Source organism: Alnus glutinosa, chromosome 2 (assembly GCF_958979055.1).
Source record: "Alnus glutinosa chromosome 2, dhAlnGlut1.1, whole genome shotgun sequence".
Classification (NCBI taxonomy): Eukaryota; Viridiplantae; Streptophyta; class Magnoliopsida; order Fagales; family Betulaceae; genus Alnus; species Alnus glutinosa.
Window position 1 is genome coordinate 25,739,219 of NC_084887.1, and position 20,492 is coordinate 25,759,710.

The 20,492-nt window shown below is 35.6% G+C and overlaps 1 protein-coding gene across 1 annotated transcript; it reads left to right on the forward strand.

The window, feature by feature from the left end:
• The first annotated feature begins 1,603 nt into the window (after positions 1-1,603).
• Positions 1,604-20,492, forward strand: LOC133861990 (suppressor of mec-8 and unc-52 protein homolog 1). The gene is made up of 16 exons (XM_062297824.1): positions 1,604-1,762; positions 2,255-2,465; positions 4,253-4,405; positions 7,568-7,616; positions 8,217-8,300; positions 8,993-9,096; positions 10,405-10,491; positions 10,567-10,620; positions 12,729-12,824; positions 16,054-16,181; positions 18,075-18,201; positions 18,303-18,362; positions 18,460-18,567; positions 19,656-19,756; positions 20,009-20,060; positions 20,181-20,492. Exons 1-16 carry the CDS (start codon positions 1,734-1,736, stop codon positions 20,277-20,279), a joined length of 1,542 nt encoding a protein of 513 aa, XP_062153808.1. The 5' UTR covers positions 1,604-1,733; the 3' UTR covers positions 20,280-20,492.

Here is a 20,492-nt window from a genome sequence, read left to right on the forward strand (position 1 = left end):
AACTTGGTGTTTGTACTCACAAACACATTGTTATCCCTAGGACTATAGAACAACCCACCTCTAGTTCCATCAGAATATCCAACAAACATACATACTTCTATTTTTGGTTATAACTTATCAGACTTCCCTTTCAGCACGTATGCTGGACAACCTCAAATGTGAATATATCTCATATTGTGCTTTCACCTCAACCACAATTTGACAGGCGCCCTTGGAATTGATTTGGAAGGAATCAAATTCAGTGAATGCATCGCAATATCTAAGGCATATCTCAAAAAAAGGATGTAGGTAGAGTAGCATAACTAATCATTGTTCTTATTATTTCGAAAAGTGTCCCACTTATTCTTCTGCCACTTTATTTTGCTGGAGTGTCTTTGGTGCGGTTAATTGGAATAGAATCGCATTAGTCAATAAATAATCCTTGAAGTTTCTTAGGAGGTATTAACCACCTCGGTTTGATCGAATGATCATTGTTTACCAAAGACAATGACTTCTCAGTGACCGAGGCACATGCATGCCTCAGTCAAATTACTATTTCATTTCTAATGTTCATATTATGTGATTGTTGAACATTATATCATCTGTCTCTCAACTACAGCATTTTGAAACTTTTTCTAAGAAGGCTAAAAAAAGGCATTGGGTCAATTGTCTTTCAGTTTTGTCACCTTGGAAAGTGATAACTGTTTCAATTGGAAAAGGCGTGTCATTTCACTCCTTTCTATCACCTTGGAAGGTTAAAGCTAGAGAGAAAATTTGAATTTGATTGGTATTTTCTACATTATAGTGCTTAAAAAAAATGTTTGTCACAAAAATAGATTCTTTCTATTTCATGGTCAAATTTTTATTTAACTGATTTAATAGTTCACATGATGCAATGTAGTGAATATGTTGCCATGTTATTAAATGACGTGATATCTATACACTGTTAAATGCAACAAAATAGAATATTAATATTAAATAATTCACCTCCGTTTGACTTAAAATTGAGAGGATCATTGTTCAATGCTACAGGCGGACGAGTAATACCCACCTCACATACCCATATCCCGCTATCCACCTGTAAATTGGCAAATAATGAAAACTAAAGCTACTCCTGCTTGGAGTTTTGGGAAAGAGAAATGATACGTTTCTAACTTCTGTATACTCCCTGCACAACTCTTACAAATTTTTTTCAACCTAATTATTTTATCTTTTTTCCTAAGCGTTGGTCCTACATATCTAATGGTTGATTTTAAAAAAAAGTTATCGGAGTTGTATAAGAATTGTACAGAAGTTGTAAACGTATCATATCTTTACGGAAAAACTTGCCAATTACTAGATGGAATAGAATTCTCTCAATTTTAAATATCAATTTCATAGTCATGATTTAAAATTAATGCCTATTAACCATGTATATGAAATAAATATTGCCATATTTTTTAAAAAATCTAAATAATGTAAAGTAATATACGTAATTACATATACCAACTTCAAATTCTAATTATGAAATAAATATTATTAATTTGATTTAAAATAGAGAGAACCATTGATATTACGCGGGCTGCTTCCCCCTAAATACAGCTCTTTATTAATCGGGTTAAGTTTGGGTTACCAGGTCCATTTACAAACGGGTTCGGTTCAGATTAAAAACCCGTGGTCCTGTACTCCAAGGACGTTACTCTGATAAAACGAACCAAGCCCTAATCTTCCCTCTGTCTCCTTAAGCTCGGCTTTTTTTGATATCGAGAGAGAAAATGTCGACGCTAGAAATCGAAGCTCGAGAGTAAGTTTTCTACTTCTCAAATTTTCTATTCATTTTCTTACCAACCAAACAGGGATTTCTTCGGAAAAGCTTGCATTTGTGATATTGAGCTTAGGTACACCAAGTTGAAAATCATGCTACCTAGAGATTAAATTCGGTTTGTTTGTTTCTATGGAAAATAATTCCTCCAAATTTTTTGTGGGGCACTACCTTACACTTTCTATTTAAAGATTTGTGCACTGTGTAATTTAGTCTCTAAGCTATTTGATTTAATCATAGAACCTAATAAGCTTATTGCCCAATATATATATGTGCGTGTGTCTATTGGTGAATATATAGACTGTAAAGCGAGTGTAATTTGATTCACATGTAAATCAACGCATGTAGTTATTTAACTTATTTTGTTTGATTTTTAATCATTTTTATTGGAGGGAATTAGATATTGGCGTGCAAATGTTGTTACTGTTTTAGCTAGAAGAGGTGCTGATGTAGTATTGTTTGTTTTCCTTGCAGTGTTATCAAGATTGTGCTCCAATTTTGCAAAGAAAATTCCTTGCACCAAACGTTTCAGACGTTACAGAATGAGTGCCAGGTTTCTTTGAATACTGTGGACAGTGTGGAGACATTTGTTGCCGATATTAACAGTGGGAGGTGGGATGCGATATTGCCTCAAGTGGCTCAGCTTAAACTTCCTAGGAATAAATTGGAGGATTTGTACGAGCAGGTATGCAGAACGTGACTCACTGTGGTGATATTTTCATTTCAGAATTTGACATTGTAGTTCGTTGGTTTCTATATCTTGTTATGCCTTATTTATTCCATGGTCTGAATAGAATATATTTAAGTATTGCTTTTAATGAGATTGGCTAATTACTTATAAAAAAAATATATTTGAGTAGTTCGAATAAGAGTAGTACCGCTATGATTATATATTACTCGAGGAGAATGATTAATTGGGTATCCTTTTGGGGCATAATGTTGTTCTATCGAGATTTATGTCAAATGTGTTTGTGTGTGTGGTTAGGGGAAGCAATGCATGTGTTCATGCTTGCCTTTAATGTAAATAGATAGCAAAATGCTTTAGAGATAGAACAAGAAAGTTGTCAAAGATGAGAATTGGTCATAGAAGGCTTTTTATGCGCTCAAAATGCTCTTGGAGTCATATTGATTGAGGCAATGATGCATGATGGCATTTTGGAGGAAAAGTTGGATTTGAAGTAAGGCCAATGTGAATGATTTGAAGTGATCAATGTTAGCAAAGTATTTGGAATGGTTTAAACTTACATTAGTTAAAAGTGTTCCATAAATCCAACAGTTGGTGCAAGGTTAGAGAGATGACAAGCCAGCATGGAACATAGTCAAAACAAAGTAGTCAAAGTACCTTGTCATTTTCATTAGCAATTTTCATGTAAGTTTTTCTTTGTTGTAAAGAATTGATGTGATTAGGATTGAGGTACTCTGTGTCATATCTTGACTGGATGTTGGAATTGTATATGGTACATGGTAGGATTTATGTTCAATGGACTTCACATCTGATGCATATACATTTTATTCACTGTGAGATGCATGCACCTTCTGTGTCATGAGAAGAAATATCCACATTGGTTTATCTTCTTGGGCAAAATAATGATAATGGATGGACTTGGCCCAAACTCCAGCCTCCCCCAAACTTCATGCATTATAGCTTTTGATTCTTGGATCTTTCTCGTGAGTAAAATCTTATGGGTGTGGATATGGCTTGGTAATCTCCAAGCTGAAGCCAGACGTTTGAGATCATCTTACTGAGCTGCAAGGGACTTTGTGGTTTTTCTTTTCCGTGGAGAAGTATATGGCCTGCCTGTTGGTATTTGCTCAATTTGGCATTTTTTGGTTGAAATACATCCTTTGGAGCATTTTTGAGCAAATAATCTGTTAGGGGTCATTTCATGACTAGTTAGTGTTGTATGTATAAAATAGTTAGTGGCTGTGGATCATTTTCTTTTATATTTATTGGTTCCTAGGGTTGTGGATTTTGTTCTTTCTGGGAGTAGCTTGAATGATGCCACAATTTATCTTTGTGATAATAGGTGGTTGTTAAAGGAGGTCTGGAAGAGGCAGGATGATTTAGCTTGTAAAGAAGATACACAATTTGATTTGGTGTGTAGAAAGGGAGTGAAAAAAGTAGAGCGTTTTAGGTCCTTGAACTTCTTTCACAAGTTCAAGTTGATATTTCTCTGATTTTTGTTTACATGGACAACTTTCTCCCAGTTTTGGCTCTTCTCTATCCTTGTAGGAGTTTCTTGATGCTCTTAGGTTTGATTTTTCAAGTTGGGTTGGCTTTGGATCAAAGAGTTGTGACTCTATCGGACCCATATGTTAGAGTGAACCCAAAATGATCTCTTGCAGGTTATGTTGATACTTTTTTGTGGATCAGTATTAAATAGACAGACCATCATCTAACTTTGAGGTAATTTGATGTAGCATTTCTGCTTTACATATTCTGATTTTTGTTCATTCTTGTGAATTCTGCAGATTGTTTTGGAGATGATTGAACTTCGAGAGTTGGATACTGCACGTGCTATTTTAAGGCAAACTCAGGTAATGGGTGTCATGAAGCAAGAGCAACCTGAAAGATATTTGCGACTTGAGCATCTCTTAGTCAGAACTTACTTTGATCCAAACGAGGTTAGTCACTACTGCTACTGCTAATGTGATTATTTTACTTGCTATTTACTCTACATTTTTTCATGTCAAGAAAATCTTGTTTATTATTTCTTTATTTTTTTTTTTCTTTTGGTGTTTCACTTAGCTATCTGATTATCTGGGCATGAGTTCCTGTCAAAATTCTACATTTGGTGAACTTTTACTTGTCCGGGTTGGAAAATACTAATTCTCTTTAGGAACCACAGTAGATTTAAAATTATCTTCTGTGATATTGTTACTGCATTATTATAAATTTTTGAGTTGTTAGATGGTTGAGGGAGAATTTCCAGTCATTGTATTGTTATTTAGAGAAAAGAGGGGGTGCTGGAGATGAGTTCTCGGTATTCAGCAGATTGTTGATAGGTTGAGGTTCATACGTGAAATTCCAAGGGGTAGCTCAGTCGGCTGGGGAGGACTCCTTATAAGCAAAGATCACTAGTTCGAATCTCCCATTTCCCATCCTCTTGCAGCCAATTACTTATAAAAAAAAAAAAAAAAGGTTCATACATGTGACTTTGGTCTGAAACCACACGAGCATTTTAGAGGTCATTTTTCATTTTTTTGGATAAGTAAATCAAGTTTTATTGATAGCGTAAGGCGCCCTTAAGTATACCGGAAGTATACAAAAGAAATCACCTGACTAGAAAGAGAAAAGCAAACAAGAAAATCGACATAACTAAGCGAGGGGACAAAAAAGTCACCGTCCAAAGATTCAAAGTATGAAAAAACGAAGCTAAAATATCCTCTATGGAACTCTTCAAATCCTCGAAGCACCTATTATTTATTTCCTTCCACACACACCAAAAAAATGCAAATCGGCACCATCTTCCAAAGCGCAGCACTCCTCGGCCTTCCAGATTTCCACCAACAAGCAAACAAATTGATAACTTTTCTAGGCATAACCCAAGACAAGCCATATCAAGTAAAGAGAGCATTCCATAGAACGAAAGCCACAACACAGTGAAGCAGAATGTGGTCCACTGATTCCCCATTTCTCTTGCACAAGCAGCATCTGTTCACTATAATAACATGCCTCTTCCAGAGATTATCCACCATAAGGATCTTGCTTAGGGTACGCAAAAAAAACTGCTCTTGAAGGAGCCTAAGTCTGCCACACACTCTTCCACGGGAAGTGACTACCTTCAGAACCAGCCAAGGAGCTAAAGGACTTGACCTTGAACATGCCTCTTTTGGAAGAGACCCACCAAACCTTATCTTCACAACCTCTACTCACTATGATTGAGTGCAACACTTGGAGGAAGTAAAGGCATGCACTTCCCAATCATGCGCCTCTCTAACAAAGCTTACGTTCCATTGTGTTGAATCATCCAAAAGCTCCATATTATCTGCAACAAAGGCATCCTTTGCACGAGCAATCCCAAATAGAGCAGGAAAAGTTTTCTTCAGAATTGTATCTCCGCACCACAGATCATGCCAAAATTTTGCCCTAGCCCTATCCCCTCACCTCAAATATAGCAAAACCAGAGAATGTCTACCACCCTTTCTTAATGTTCTTCCACAACCCCACCCCAAAGGCACCTACAAGCTCTAGGGAGCACCACCCACCCCACAATGCTAAAATTTTGTCCTTGCCCCATCCCCCACATCAAATCTAGAGGTCATTTTTCCTAATTGATTTATTTGTCAAAAAAATTCATTGACATTGATCTAGTGGTTATAATGGTTGTTTTGGTTTTGAATTTTCTCCTTTGGAAAACTCTGTTATATCGAATTTCGTTGCTATCTTTTGTAATTTTTTTTTCCCCTGTAAAATGAAAAAAGAAGTTAATGACCAGGTCTTTCTGAAAGCTGAAGCAAGAATATTAGAAATCAATGGAATCTTTAGGCAATATTAAGACTGATTTCATTGCGAAGAGAGTTACATTTATTTCCTCATTTTGTGTGTGTATTTGCTGGAAGTGGCTCTAATAAGAATTTGGCTAAATTAGCTGGAAATGTCTATTAAATTTTGTAAAATTTGTTTGAATTACCATGAGACTGGAATCAGTCAGGTCTCAGAAAGGATCAACCTCTGTTCTTAGCGGTACACACTGGATGGGAAAACCTTGTCTGCTATACACGTTTACATATAATTGTCCTAGTTAAGATACTGCAATATCATAAATGTTATTATGTGTTACTTGAATTACTTAGTTGTTTGTCACAACAGTTTACATAAAATTAATTTTGACAAATGTATCTGAATTATTATAAAAAAAAGTACGCAATCACTCCTTTTGGTGGGAATTGCATTAAGCAGCAAAAATTTATGCATCTTCATACAGCTCCTTGCTAGTCTTGGCTCTAGTGAATTACCAGAAAATATATATGCTTTTCATTGGATAAGTTTACCAGTTGAGCTTTATATAGAGTTGGCACTTGTTTTGAAAAGCTCTATTAATTACGACGATGCAAACGCTCCCTCTAGGCGCGGGAAAGGCAAGGCTCTCATGTAGTAGGGTTTTGTGCCTTCATGGGGTTTTGAGGTTTTTGGGTTTTTGGGTTTTAGGGCTTTACTCCTTGTGGGTTTTGTTGGGTTCTTTTGTGGGTTGTTCTCGGGTGCTCCTTTTGGGCTTTAGGGTTTTGTTGGGTGCTTTTTGTAGGTTGGCTTTAGTTGTTCCTGTGTACTTAGGGCACCTTATGCTTTTTCTAATAAAACTTTTCTTACTTATAAAATAAAAAAAAGTTCATTTTGTGTTTCGTATAGTTCTGAATGTTCTTCATCATGCTGTTAAATTAAATTTGAAGTGAATTCGATTATGCATCACACTTGCATTATGTGGTTGTCAGGATGTTGGGAAAAAAAGAGTTAAGAAACCTTGTTCATATTTTATTCCTTGCGATTCAATATGTTTTCTTCATCATGCCATCAAAGTATGTTGGAGGTGAAATAGTGGTGTACCTCGATCATTATGCAGCTGGCCACAGGAAATCTGTGCCTTTATATGTACCCCTCTTTTTTGGTGCGTCAGTTGCATTGCCTTTTATATAGTCTTTATGGAACTCTGCCCAGTGACAGAATGCTAATACTTGAATTGTGAAAATGATTGTCATGGTTACCTTTTGATTGATTATTGACAGACTTCGCTGAGATTTTAATGTGCCTTTTTATCGAACAACTTGTAATTATGCGTGATGTTACAGGCTTACCAAGATTCAACAAAGGAAAAACGCCGCTCTCAAATTGCCCAAGGTTGTCCTCTATTTCCTGAGTGTTCATTAGATATGATTGTGAATATTTCCAGGATCAAGAGTTGGACAGATTTCTCTCCTATGCTGGAAGGGTTCAGTTGGTTAAGTTTCAATAACTTAGAACATGTGAACATTATTTTAGTTTGATGTCCCTTAATTTAATGTGAACTGATTTTAACCTTGATAGTTACAGGTACTATGATAATCGTAGGGGATATTAGTTTCACCAAATGTATGAGATGAAATGTTTACTAAGAGCAAATAATGAAGAAGTCAATTTGGTATGGAGTTCAATCTACGCAAGAATAAGAAATGGTCTTTTTGTGAACATTATTTTCACATTGAAAATTTTAGTTCTTGCAAAGCTTCATGATATGACTTGGCAAAATAATAACCCTTTGAACGCCAATTACCCTGTTTGTAATATTGGTAGCAATGATATTTTTCTTTTCTTTTGGGCATGTAGGTAGCAAAGATATAAATAGGAGTATATAGATTTTGATCATTGCAAATTTATGAACTTTCTAATCCCAGTTTCCTCTGTTATTTATTTATGTGTTTTTTATGTATTGATAAATTTCATACTCTTCTGTGTTTTCAGCTGTTGCTGCCGAAGTCACTGTGGTGCCACCATCACGATTGATGGCTCTAATTGGCCAGGCTCTGAAATGGCAGCAGCACCAAGGTTATAATTTGCTAATAGTGTTGTGCTATATTTAAAATATTTCATGTGATTTTTTTTTTTTTTTGTGAAAACAATTGGAGGAAGCTCTCATTAGTTGGGTTATAGTGGATATGCTATTGTCTCCCTCGTGTTTGAATATATAAGTTATTTTCTTGTTATCTCTTTATTGAACGAGGGAAGAACTGGATGACCTAGAGTGCACTCTACATTGCTAGTTGCATTATAAGAATTTAATTCCTGTTTCATCATTTGTATCAACATTTATGTCCAATGCAGTTTTTAACCTTAGATTAAACTAAATTAGCAGTTTCATCCAGAGGGCTGAAAAGGTAAAGGTTGGTACGGCTGGGTGATTGAATTGCACGACCACCCTTGTCCTGGTTGGAGTGGCTGTGTGGCCAACCCAACCAGATTGGGGGTGGCTGTCTGAATGAGGGTGGCTACACAGTCACTCTAATTTTTTTTTTGAATAATAAATTAGCTCATACCCCTGCAAACGTTTTGCACTTGTTTTGTCAAAATATTCCTACAAGTTGTGAAAAGTTTTATACAAAAGTGTTTTGTGTTTTAAGTTGGTTATTGTATTTGAGAAAAGTGTGTTTTTCAAAATGAAAACAGAAAACACTTGGAGAATACGTTAGCAACATAACCTATATCTTGATAAAGCATCTTTTGATCTCTTGCTCTTTCAGGGTTACTTCCTCAAGGAACTCAATTTGACTTATTTCGAGGAACCGCTGCTATGAAACAAGACGTAGATGACATGTATCCAACAACTCTTTCACACACAATAAAGGTGACGTGTATATATTTTTGTTTTACACAAGTTTAGGTAGTCTTTTGTTAATCTATGACTTCTGTTGAAAGTGTTTTAATTGTTATTAATTTATTGTTTGTGATGTTATTTTTGTTGTGTTCTTGCTAGTGAGCAATGGAGGCTTCACTGAATGGGTCATGCAAATTAATTTTATTTGATCATTTGTTGTATTTTCTGCTGGGTACTTTGGACTCTGGAGGGCGCAATCTTGGTTTTTGTTTCATAAATTTTTTGTGTTGGACTTTTTGATGGAAATAATGTACGCTTCAAGTACTTATAAAAAAAAAAAAAAATGTACACTTCAAGTCAGTGACTAGCACATGATTTCAAACTTAGATAGAGTTGAATGAGATAGATTTTTCAATTCTGATTTTTGTATTGCCTTTGAATAGTAGATGATGGTTTCTGTTTCTAGTTCCAGTCATTACTTTTTGAAGCTAGGATGATTTCTATGTGTGCGCACTTCTTTTCTCCATGTTGTCTTTGTTTTTACTGTGAATAGTCTGTAAGGGTGTTTATTGAACTAGGAACAATATTACGTGAAGGAAACATTCTCATATTTCTTCATTTTCAACTCTTTTAATCTGACATAGCCCTAAAGTTGTTGTCTGTGATGATGTACTTCGGTTTACCTTAATAGAAAAATGTTTTCTTTGGGTTGTCTCCTTTGTGATAGTAAGTTCCTAAGGTTGCTGGTCTCAATTCTTGTTAACGGCTTATTTTGTTTGTTTTGTAACTTCATATTTTTGTGAGTTTCGTTCTTTATTACTTTGTAGCTACTATTGAGTTATCTGTTTTATTTTTTTAACTTCTTTTTCTTTGATTAAAATGGTTCTGTTGCTTCACAAAATAATTGGACTAGACTACATGTGTCATGTGCTAAAAGAGATCTAGAAATGTGCTGAATGTGTGTGAGTATTAAATTTCAATCTTTGTTGGAGTTTGAAGTAAAATCCCAGTGGTCATTTGTAATCATAAAAGTTGATAAACTAACTAGATGATCTCCACCATTTGTTATGGCCCCCTCAAAAATATCTTTACTGTTGGTAAACATTATTTTGTTACTGCAAAAAAGAAAATAGTGATTTTTTGATGGAAAGGGAGATAAATGCATTCTTCCGTTTGGAATGAGTAATGTATATTCAAGTGTGAACTTTTTAAGGTCTACTTTGTTGTGAATTACTTTCTTCTTTGTATATTTGTTTTGTATTAGTTTCTTATCTGTATAATTTTGATGTTGTAGTTTTAAACTTTAATTCTGATGTCTCTGTTGGTGCTTTTTTGCAGTTTGGGACCAAAAGTCACGCAGAATGTGCACGATTCTCACCAGATGGACAGTTTCTTGTCTCTTGTTCTGTTGATGGATTTGTCGAGGTTTATATTATGATTCTTTTCTTTTTGTTCAAAGTTGATAAAATTGGAATGCTCTGACTTCTGCATCACTATAAGGTCTGGGATTACATCAGTGGGAAGCTCAAGAAGGATCTTCAGTACCAGGCTGATGTGAGTATACATGTCACATGCATGCATACATTATGTATATAAATATATATATATATATATATATATATATATATATATATATATATATATATATATATATATATATATTACCATACTCTTTCTTCATGCTTGGATATTTTTGGGAGCTGTACTTTAAATTCTAGGAACTGTTGCATGATTTTCATTTTTCAACTGTTACAAAACTATTCAATGACTTCGTATGGAAGATAAATGTGGCTGGTAATTGGGGCGATTTGAACATTTTGGACTCTGTTTTACCTTGAAAAATTATTGAACTATCTTGAGGAAACCTACAATTTAGATTGTGCAGCAAATGTGTGTATCAGGTATAAGACAGGTACTTTACAGACTTAATCAGACCTCTACCTGTGTGTCATCTGTACAGGATGTAATCTTTTAAGTGGCTTGAGTAATTCACATTAATGTTATAAGAGTGCCTTTAGGTGCTCTTAAGCAAGAAGTGTAGTGCTCAACTCTAGATGCAAAGCAATGCATATCTACATGAAAAGTGTTCGTGCTGCTTGCCAATAAAAATAAAAGATGTACCTTTTGAAAGTTTTTACTAATTCAATACAATATCTATCCTTCTTATTAACTGTCCATACTCTTATCATGCTACTTTGGTCTTGAAAACATGATAACTTTGTTGTCTTTTATATATCATGATTTTTGGTTAAACTAAATTTTTAGCCCTCGAAAGTGTAGTCTTCAATTTGGTCCATAGATTTTTAAACTCACTTTGAATTTGGTCTCCGGATTTAAAAATGTCTAATTTCTTCTCTTAAATTTTAAAAATTTGAGAATTGCAGTCCTTCTGTTCGTCAGACGAGCAATGCCATTACAATTGTTGGTGTTGCTCGTCCCAATTTATTCCACATAACTTGTTTTTGTGATGGCATCGTTATCAATGTGGATGGAAGGACTATAATGCTCAAAATTAAAATCGTTAGGGATGATTTTGGATGATTTTAAAATCTAGGGACCAAATTGGAACATGGCCTATTTTTTAGGGATCAAGATATAGTTTAGTCATGAATTTTTTTACCTTTCACTTGGTAGCTGTGAATATGATTTTATGTATTTGAGTCTAATGCATTGGCTTCAGAATAAATTTGTCACGTTTTAACTTCACCCATTGTGGAATGACAAAATGATCTACGTATTTTAGTTGATAGGTCAAAATGTTCAATATTTTCTTACTTTTTAGCCATTTAAATAATGTTTGAATCCTCTGTAACATGTGCTTTCCTTCGCTCTTGCTTTTACCTTGTTTGCACCTTATTCCTAGACCGTAGGAGATCTTGGCGCCTCAAGACCGAATAGTGTCTTGAGCCCTTAGAAACACTAGTTTTCCCACATAATAATTGATGTATGTGTGCCTAAATTTAAACAGTGAGCCTGTGCACATATTTGGACATTTTTTACCGAACACTGATATTGGGGGCTGAATGGGCATTGATCTCTTGTAGCCTTTCTACTTTTGATATATTTACTTTATTTCCACTGTGATTTATCATGGTTCATGTTTTCTTTCAAGTGGATTAATGAGTTAGAGGTGGTGGCTCTCCCAAACAGATGATAGTAATTTAATCTCTGTTACTTATTAAAAAAAAAGTAATTTAATCTCTGTAACATTTTTTTTTTTAATAATTTGTGTATTATATTTTATAAAACCTCTTTTGAAATCTTGGCAATTATTACCTGGTAAGGCATTGCCTGAGCCTGGTCCTGCTGAGTGAACCTTGGGTGCCTAGGTGTCACCCATGATTGCCTAGGTGGTGTGTGTTTGCTCAGGCGCTTCTCTTGTCATATGTGTGCTCCTTATGGCGACTAACATTGATTCTTTATTTGTATTGGGTAGTGATTGTAAACATTTTTTTTTTTTTTTTTGATAATGCTATGCTAACATGTAAAGACAACTGATTAGACTTTTGACCATAAATAGGCCAGGCAGTAGTGAAATAAGGACATTGCGATGAATAGCAATTTCTCATCCTTGGATTTGTTCAAAGTGATATGTAGTTTTCAATAAATCCTTTGAAGTTTCCATGTCATCTTTTGCTACTGACGCATATAATCTTCTGCAGGAAACATTCATGATGCATGATGATCCCGTGCTTTGTGTTGATTTTAGCAGAGATTCTGAGATGCTTGCGTCTGGATCACAAGATGGAAAGATCAAAGTAAGTTTTAGTTGTGCATGCTTAATTTCAGGATGGATCTTTTCTTCAATCCTCAAATGTAAGAATGCATCACGTGTTAATCTTATCTTGAAGGTTGTTTCATTAATGTCCATGTTGACTTCTTCTAAATGGATACAAGTGTTAGTCTTATGCTAGTCTTGTGGTTTATCATTTGATTGGGAAGTGGAGATGGTCACTTCATTCTTTAATCTTTTGTACTCATTCATGATGAGTCGAGGTGGTGAGGATAGAATTTTTTGGACCTTTCCAACAGGCAGACGTTTGAGGTCAGATCTCTTTTATCATGTGCTTTGCCCTCCCGCGGGATTTTCTTTTCCTTGGAAGAGCATTTGGAGAAACAAGGCCCCTCTGAGAGTGGTTTTCTTTGTTTGGATAGTAACATTAGGGGATATTTTTGACTTTGGCTAACCTTAGGAAGAGGCATGTTATAGTGATGGACTGGTGTTGCATGTGCAAGGAGAGCGGAGAATCCATCGACCATCTTTTGCTCCACTGTGAAGTAGCTAGAGTTTTGTGGGTATCAGTTTTTAGTCTTTTCAAGACAGAGTGAGTCATGCCTCAACGGGTGGAGTTGTTGCCTAGTTTGAGAGACTAGTTTGAGAGCTATCGTTGTATAGATGTTTGACGGATGGTTACTCTATGTTTGATGTGGTACATTTGGAGAGAACACAATGCTAGAAATTTGAAGATTGTGAGAAAACGGTGACAAAGTTAAAAGCTTTGGGTGGTGTTCACAACTCTTTATGGGTGGACGATTGCTCTTAACAATTCTTGTGTTTTTTTTTTTTTTTTGCTTTCCTAGAATTTCTAGAATTGTGTGCTTTCTCTTCTCCCTAATTGGATGTTTCTCTTGTATACTTCTTGTGTACTTGGATTGTGTCCCTTTGCTTTCTAATAAGATTGAATATATAAAAAAAGGCTCTCTCCAGCATAACACTTAGCAAGTAGAGGATATGCTAGAGTCGAGACTTGAATTGATAATGTTAGCATTGGAGCCTCTGTATTTTTTTGGTATTGACTGAGGAGGTGCGTCTGTAGGGAAAAATGGCTTAGTTGGATAGCGTATTGTATTTCTTTGGTGCATTTTTCTGTTTTAGTGAATGGCACTCCGATGGGATTGTTAAGTAGCTCTAGTGTTTTGAGACAAGGAGATCCATTGTCTCATTGTCATGGAGGTTTTAAGTAAAATGATCTCAACTACAATGAATGGGGAGGCTTTCTATCTGGTTTTTTTGTGTGGTCTACGAATTATGGTGCGTTCAACATCCCCCATGTTTTGTTTGTGGACGAGACTTTGATATTTTGTGGGGGAAAATTCAGATCATCCTCGCTACTTGCGTGGCTTACAATGAATGGAGGGGCTTTCTATCTGGTTTTTGTTTGGGGTCTAGGAATTTTGGTGTGTTCAACATCTCCCATGTTTTGTTTGTTGACGAGACTTTGATATTTTGTGGGGGAAAATTCAGATCATCCTCGCTACTTGCATGGCTTATTCTTATGCTTTGAAGTTGTATCTAGTTTGAAAATTAATCTGGCTAAGTCTGAATTGGTCCCTATTGGTAATGTCAATAATGTTGATGGTTTGACTAGCATCCTTGGTTGCAGGTTTCTTTTTTGCCTTTGAAGTATTTTGGCCTTCCGTTGGGAGCTTCTTTTAAGGCCATTTGGCCCATATTTATATGTTATGGCATTATTGAGAAGATTGAGTGTTGTTTGGTTGGTTGGAAGAGGATGTACTTGCCTAAGGGTAGGAGGATAACTTTGGTTAGGAGCACATAATCCAATTTGCCTACTTACTGTTGCTCTTTCCCCTCTCAGCTAGTGTCATAAATCGCATAGAAAAGTTGCAACAGGATTTCTTATGGGGAGGGTTTGGTGAAGAGTTCAAATATCGATTTTTTAGTTAGTCTAAGGTTTGTTCTCGATCTCTGAAGGAGGGTTGGGGGTCCAAATTTACTTTTGTTCAATTGAGCTTTATTGGGAAAGTCGTAATGGCGCTACATTCATGAGAGAGAGGCCTTGTGGAAGGTGGCAGTGGCTTCTAAACGCGGTAGTTTGTGGGGTGGGTGATGTTCAAATGAGGTTCATAGATCGTATGAGGTGGGGTTATGGAAAAATATCAAAAGCGGATGGAGGGAGTTTTCTAATCATATGAGATTCGAGGTAGTTGATGGCTCAAAAATTAGATTTTAACATGATGTGTGGTGCGAGGATTAGGCCCTCAAGGTAGCTTTTCTGGAATTGTTTAGCATTGCTTGTTTTAAGGATGATTCCGTGGCAAATCACTTGGAGTTCTCTACTGACTCTTGACAGTGGAATGTTATCTTTATCAGAGTAGCTCATGACTGAGAGGTGAATTTCTTTACCTCATTCTTCAATTTGTTGTACTCCTTCAGATTGAGATGTAAGAGGGGGAGGGGGTTGAACACAAGCTTTGATGGGTTCCTTCCAAGAGAGGGTTGTTTGATGCTAAGATCTTTCTACAATGTACTTGTTCCCCGTGTTAGTACTCTTTTCCTTTGGAGGAGTATTTGGCAGAATAAGGTCTCCATGAGAGAGTCGATCTTTGCTTGGTCGGCCGTTTTAGAGATCTTCACCATGAATAACCTAAGAAAGCGGCATGTTTTAGTGGATTGGTGTTATATGTGCAAGAGGAATGGGAAGTCGGTGGATCTCCTTTTACTCCACTGTGAGATTGCTACTGCTCTATTTGCAGTTGTGTAGGGCTAGCTTGGGTTTTCCCTAATAGAGTGGTTGACCTTTTTGCTTGTTGGAGAGGGCAATTCAGTAGTATTCAGAATGCTGCAGTGAGGAAGATGATTCTGTCTTGCCTAATGTGGTGTCTTTGGAGGGAAAAAAATGATTGGAGTTTTGAAGATCATGAGCAAACGGTGCTGGAACTAAAAGCTTTTTTCTTTAAGACACTTTATCACTAGGCAGCTGCCTTTAACTTTAATATTTTAGTTTTCATTTTTTCTTCTTCTTCTTCTTGTATATTTCCTTTGTACTTGGGTTGTGCCTTTGCACTTTTTTAATGAATTAGGTTATAAAAAAAAAAAAAAAAATACAAGTTGACCATGCCAGTTCTTAATATTGCCAAAGAAAGTTTGAATAATACAGACTAATAAGTTTAAAATCTTAAATGTATTGAAATCAGAAGTTTGATTAATGGACTTTCTAACTTCAATAATTTGTTGTATTATATCAGGTTTGGCGTATAAGAACTGGTCAATGCCTGCGCCGTCTTGAACGTGCACATTCTCAGGGTGTCACAAGTCTTGTCTTCTCTCGAGATGGAAGCCAGTTACTAAGTACATCATTTGACAGTACAGCAAGGTTTATGAACACTTTTTGTTGCTTACGCTTTCTAGTGTGGCACATCTACAATTGCATGTTTACTTGTAGTATAATGTGATATTAACTATATGCATAATCCTAGTTTATTTATGTTTCTATTTTCATTTTTAGTAGTTACCACATCCCTGTGTAGCTGTGCTGGTTATAAACAGTTTGACTATCAATGTTAACATTATTTGTTGTGAAGTTCAATGTGGTTTTAGAATGAACTCGAATGAGAGTGAACTATTCGTAGTAGGGTGGTTTAGAGGGCTGAGGGAGATGGTAGCCTTGTAGATTGTTTGGGCTTCAAGGAGGGTTCCCTATACCTACTGGTGGCCTCTTTAAGACTCTAACAGTATGAATGCAATTATTGAGAGGACTAGTTGGAGATTGGCTGGGTAGAAAAAATTATATTTGTCTGAAGGGCGGAAAATTACTCTTGTTATCTGTCTACTTTCTATTTCTTGTGGACTGATATTTGAGATGAGTTATCTGGTATATTGCATGATGGTAGTTTACTCGCACAATCAGGAGTTTTGGGAGCAAGGAATCTAAGTAATTTTTTTTAATAAAATTTTTATAGGAAAGTGGTTGACTTTATACACATGGATTCGTCTTTGGAGGCATGTTTTTAGTTGAAATATGGACAAGTTTGGTGTTTGTGGACTTCAACTATGATGAGAGGCAATCATAAGTTGTGTTCATTGAAGGGCATAGCCGTGGATGGAATTGTTTTCAGCCTCTTTTAAGTTTATTGTGATGGTACTTGCGTTCTCTTCTTTCATGATCAGTGAACATCATAAGGAATTTTGATGTAATATAGTGGTGAGACAGTTGCCATCTATTGCTACACTGCTCAGTTGCTCTGGGAATTTGGTTGTTAGTGTTCTACATTTTGGGTGTCTGGTTGTAACGTGTTCTCATAAGTTGGTGATGCCACACAACAGTTGTGGGGATGCTAGAGTGCTGAAATGGGAGGTATGAAGGCTTGGAAGTAGTTCAATTCAGTTTTATTTTGAATGGCGTTTATTTGGTGAGATGTCAGCTCAAACTTACCTGGAATATGGGATGTTTGGATTCACGGTATGGTGACAGGGATGTGGTATGCTCCTATAACTGGTTTGCCGTACATTGGGGGTAGGCTGGCTTGGTTTGCTATTTGTTTTGTGTTGTGCATCAAATTGCCCATTTTTCTTAAAAAAACATCCTTTTGATACAATAAGCATATATGCTTACACATATATATGCCTATATGTACACACTCTGTTGTGTGTTAAGTATATAAGAATCAAACATATAAAATTCTTCAATGAAAAGTTTTTATCTACAATTTTTCTTCATTACCTGCATATATAAATTCTCTTTCATAAAGTTTTGGCCAAATATCCCTTCTTTGTTCAGTAATGATGACCAAAAATTACATATAAAAAAGAAGTAATGATGACCAAAAATAGTATGTTGAGATTGTGAATTTTGACGAATTGGGACGTAGAACTATCACAAACCTGGATGTACAGATTCAGTTCAGTAGGGTGGGTAGAGGAATCCAGTAACACGGGTTCAGCCTTAACTAGTTTCACAGAATAAACTAAAACTTGCATCTCATAATACTTAAGTTCAATAGGGTGGGTAGGGGAATCAGCAACTCTGGTTCAGCTTTATCTCGTCTCACAGAATAATCTAAAACTTGTTCTCTCATAAGGCCTTTTGATTTGGTGACTACTTTTGGTATTACCCCTTCTTTTCCTTTTAAGGATTTTCTGAACTAAATTTTAGATCTTTAACTTTTTTAGCGTGACCTTTTATATACATTTGTATACTTAAGTTGTATCTTTCTTTTTATTAATCTTATTGAAAAATAAAATTGAAATTGTGTAATTTTCAATACAGAATTCATGGGTTGAAATCTGGGAAGTTGTTGAAAGAATTCCGTGGCCATTCTTCTTACGTGAATGATGCTATCTTTACAGCTGATGGAAGTCGTGTTATTACTGCATCTAGTGATTGCACAGTAAAGGTAAGTTATTTGGCTTACGTATTTATAGCTGAACATATCTACTAGGTTGGGCTTTTCTGTTCTCCTAAGTGCATAAAAGAAACATGGTTTATGTTGTATAGGTCTGGGATGTGAAAACTATGGACTGTCTGCAAACATTTAAGCCACCACCTCCTTTACGGGTACCAAAATATGTCTTTCTCATGTGTTATAATAATTTTATTATATTGTCGGCTTTAAAATTTCATTCTTGTAACTAACTGCTGGTTTCTCTATTAGGGAGGTGATGCTTCTGTGAATTCTGTTCATCTTTTCCCAAAAAGTACTGATCATATTATTGTATGTAATAAGACATCGTCGATCTACATTATGACACTTCAAGGACAGGTACTGATTCTTAATGAAGAATGTAGTATAGATTTGTTCCCATTGCTTTCTGGTACTAGAAATTACAATGAGTCTTTGTAACTTTGCAGTAACACATTGTATGTGGACCAGCATAGTTAAGATTGTAAATAACTCGGATGTTTCAAAGAAATATGAGTTGTTGCATAATTTTTTGACTTGGAATCGACTTGTAGCAGAAGCTTTCTCAGACATTATGAATCATGCTCTCTCACATCTGAAGGCTTTCTTGGCTGATGCAAATTTTTACTGACTTCATATGTATTCCACATTTGTTATTTTTGTTAATAGTAAGATATTCTTTTTGCATTCTAGTGACTGACTGACTTCATATGTATTCTACATTTGTTATTTTTGTATGTAGTAAGATATTCTTTTTGCATTCTAGTGACTGACCATCTTGTCCCAAAGTGATATACCTTACAAGTATGACAGACTGCATCTGTGCTGTAAATGTGCTTTGTCCTTAGATTTTCTTTATGCCACCCAAAGGTTTAAATGAAACTTTTCTCATAGACTTATTAGAGGGTACAAACCAATTTCACATATTAACTCCTATTAGATATTTTTGTTTTTGTTTTCATTGGTTAGCATGGAATAAGGTGAGTTGAGGAAGACTGGTGATATATGAATTGCAGTGCAGATATGGGTTGCTTAAATGACAGATATATGGATTTTTTTTTTTCTCCTGTTTATGTTCAGTACCAAGTCAAAACTGTAAGAGATCCGAGACATACTATAGAATGCAAACTCAAATTTTCTATTGAACGGGAAATACTGATTAAGTTAATTAATCAATACCTAAAAAGGATATTATTGTGTGCAATTTGAATATTATGATTCAATTTTTATTAATTGAAAATAAGGCAAAACATCCACAGAACCCATTATACACCAGGTTCTTACAAAAACTAGCAAGTATCTGTTCCCCACCGAATTCTGTTTTAGTGGAAAATGACCATTTGTGGAAAAAATAAATTAACTAGGTGAGGTAGGAACTAGCTAGTGTGCATATGTTGTGTGGCAATGCATCTAGTTGATTATGATTCTTCTGCATGATTTTGGTGTAGGTTGTGAAGAGCTTCTCATCTGGTAAAAGAGAAGGTGGAGACTTTGTTGCAGCCTGTTTGTCACCAAAAGGGGAATGGATATACTGTGTTGGTGAAGACAGGTACTCTAATGACTTTTTAAGCATAAGATATAAAACTTTCTACATGCTCTTTTTCCCATAGATTCATATAGAAGTTTGATCTTATTTACCATGTGTAATATGAGTGTACATGTAGAAGTCTAAGTTGAAACATATGTTGTATAGTATATCTATGATGCTAATTATGCTTGTTCTTATTTTTGTTTCTTCTGCGTAAGCACCGCTTATGAATTTATTATCAGGTATGTATGTAATCTGTGAAATTATATGCAGGAATATGTACTGCTTCAGCTATCAATCTGGTAAACTAGAGCATCTAATGAAGGTATAAAACTGGGGCATTAGATTGTTCTTCATTTGCTTTGGGGTTGTATGTTCATCCATTTGTATATTGAAGGTTGGAGCGTATAATATGTATTTTGTTATTTGGGGCTCTTGCATGCAGGTCCATGAAAAAGATGTAATTGGCGTGACTCATCATCCACACAGGAATCTTGTGGCGACGTATGGTGAAGACTGCACTATGAAATTATGGAAGCCTTGAATCTCCTATATCTCGGTTTTACTAGTGTACTCTATTGTAAATTAACTTTTGATTCCCTGTTTGATCTACATACATATGTATATTATTTATTCGCAATTTTCCATTTGATGCCGACTGCTAAAGACCAAGAGTCATCTGTAATTGGCAACTGTAACTGTGGGAGAGCTTAGAAAGGCGCCTTATGCTTTTATAAAATTTCATTTACGTATAAAA

Bases quoted from the DNA above. Each gene is read 5' to 3' on its own strand.
- LOC133861990 (XM_062297824.1), top strand. From the start codon at position 1,734: ATGTCGACGCTAGAAATCGAAGCTCGAGA. The intron at 10,492-10,566 runs GTTTATATTATG...CATCACTATAAG, and splicing joins CTGTTGATGGATTTGTCGAG to GTCTGGGATTACATCAGTGG. The intron at 18,363-18,459 runs GTACCAAAATAT...TTTCTCTATTAG, and splicing joins AGCCACCACCTCCTTTACGG to GGAGGTGATGCTTCTGTGAA.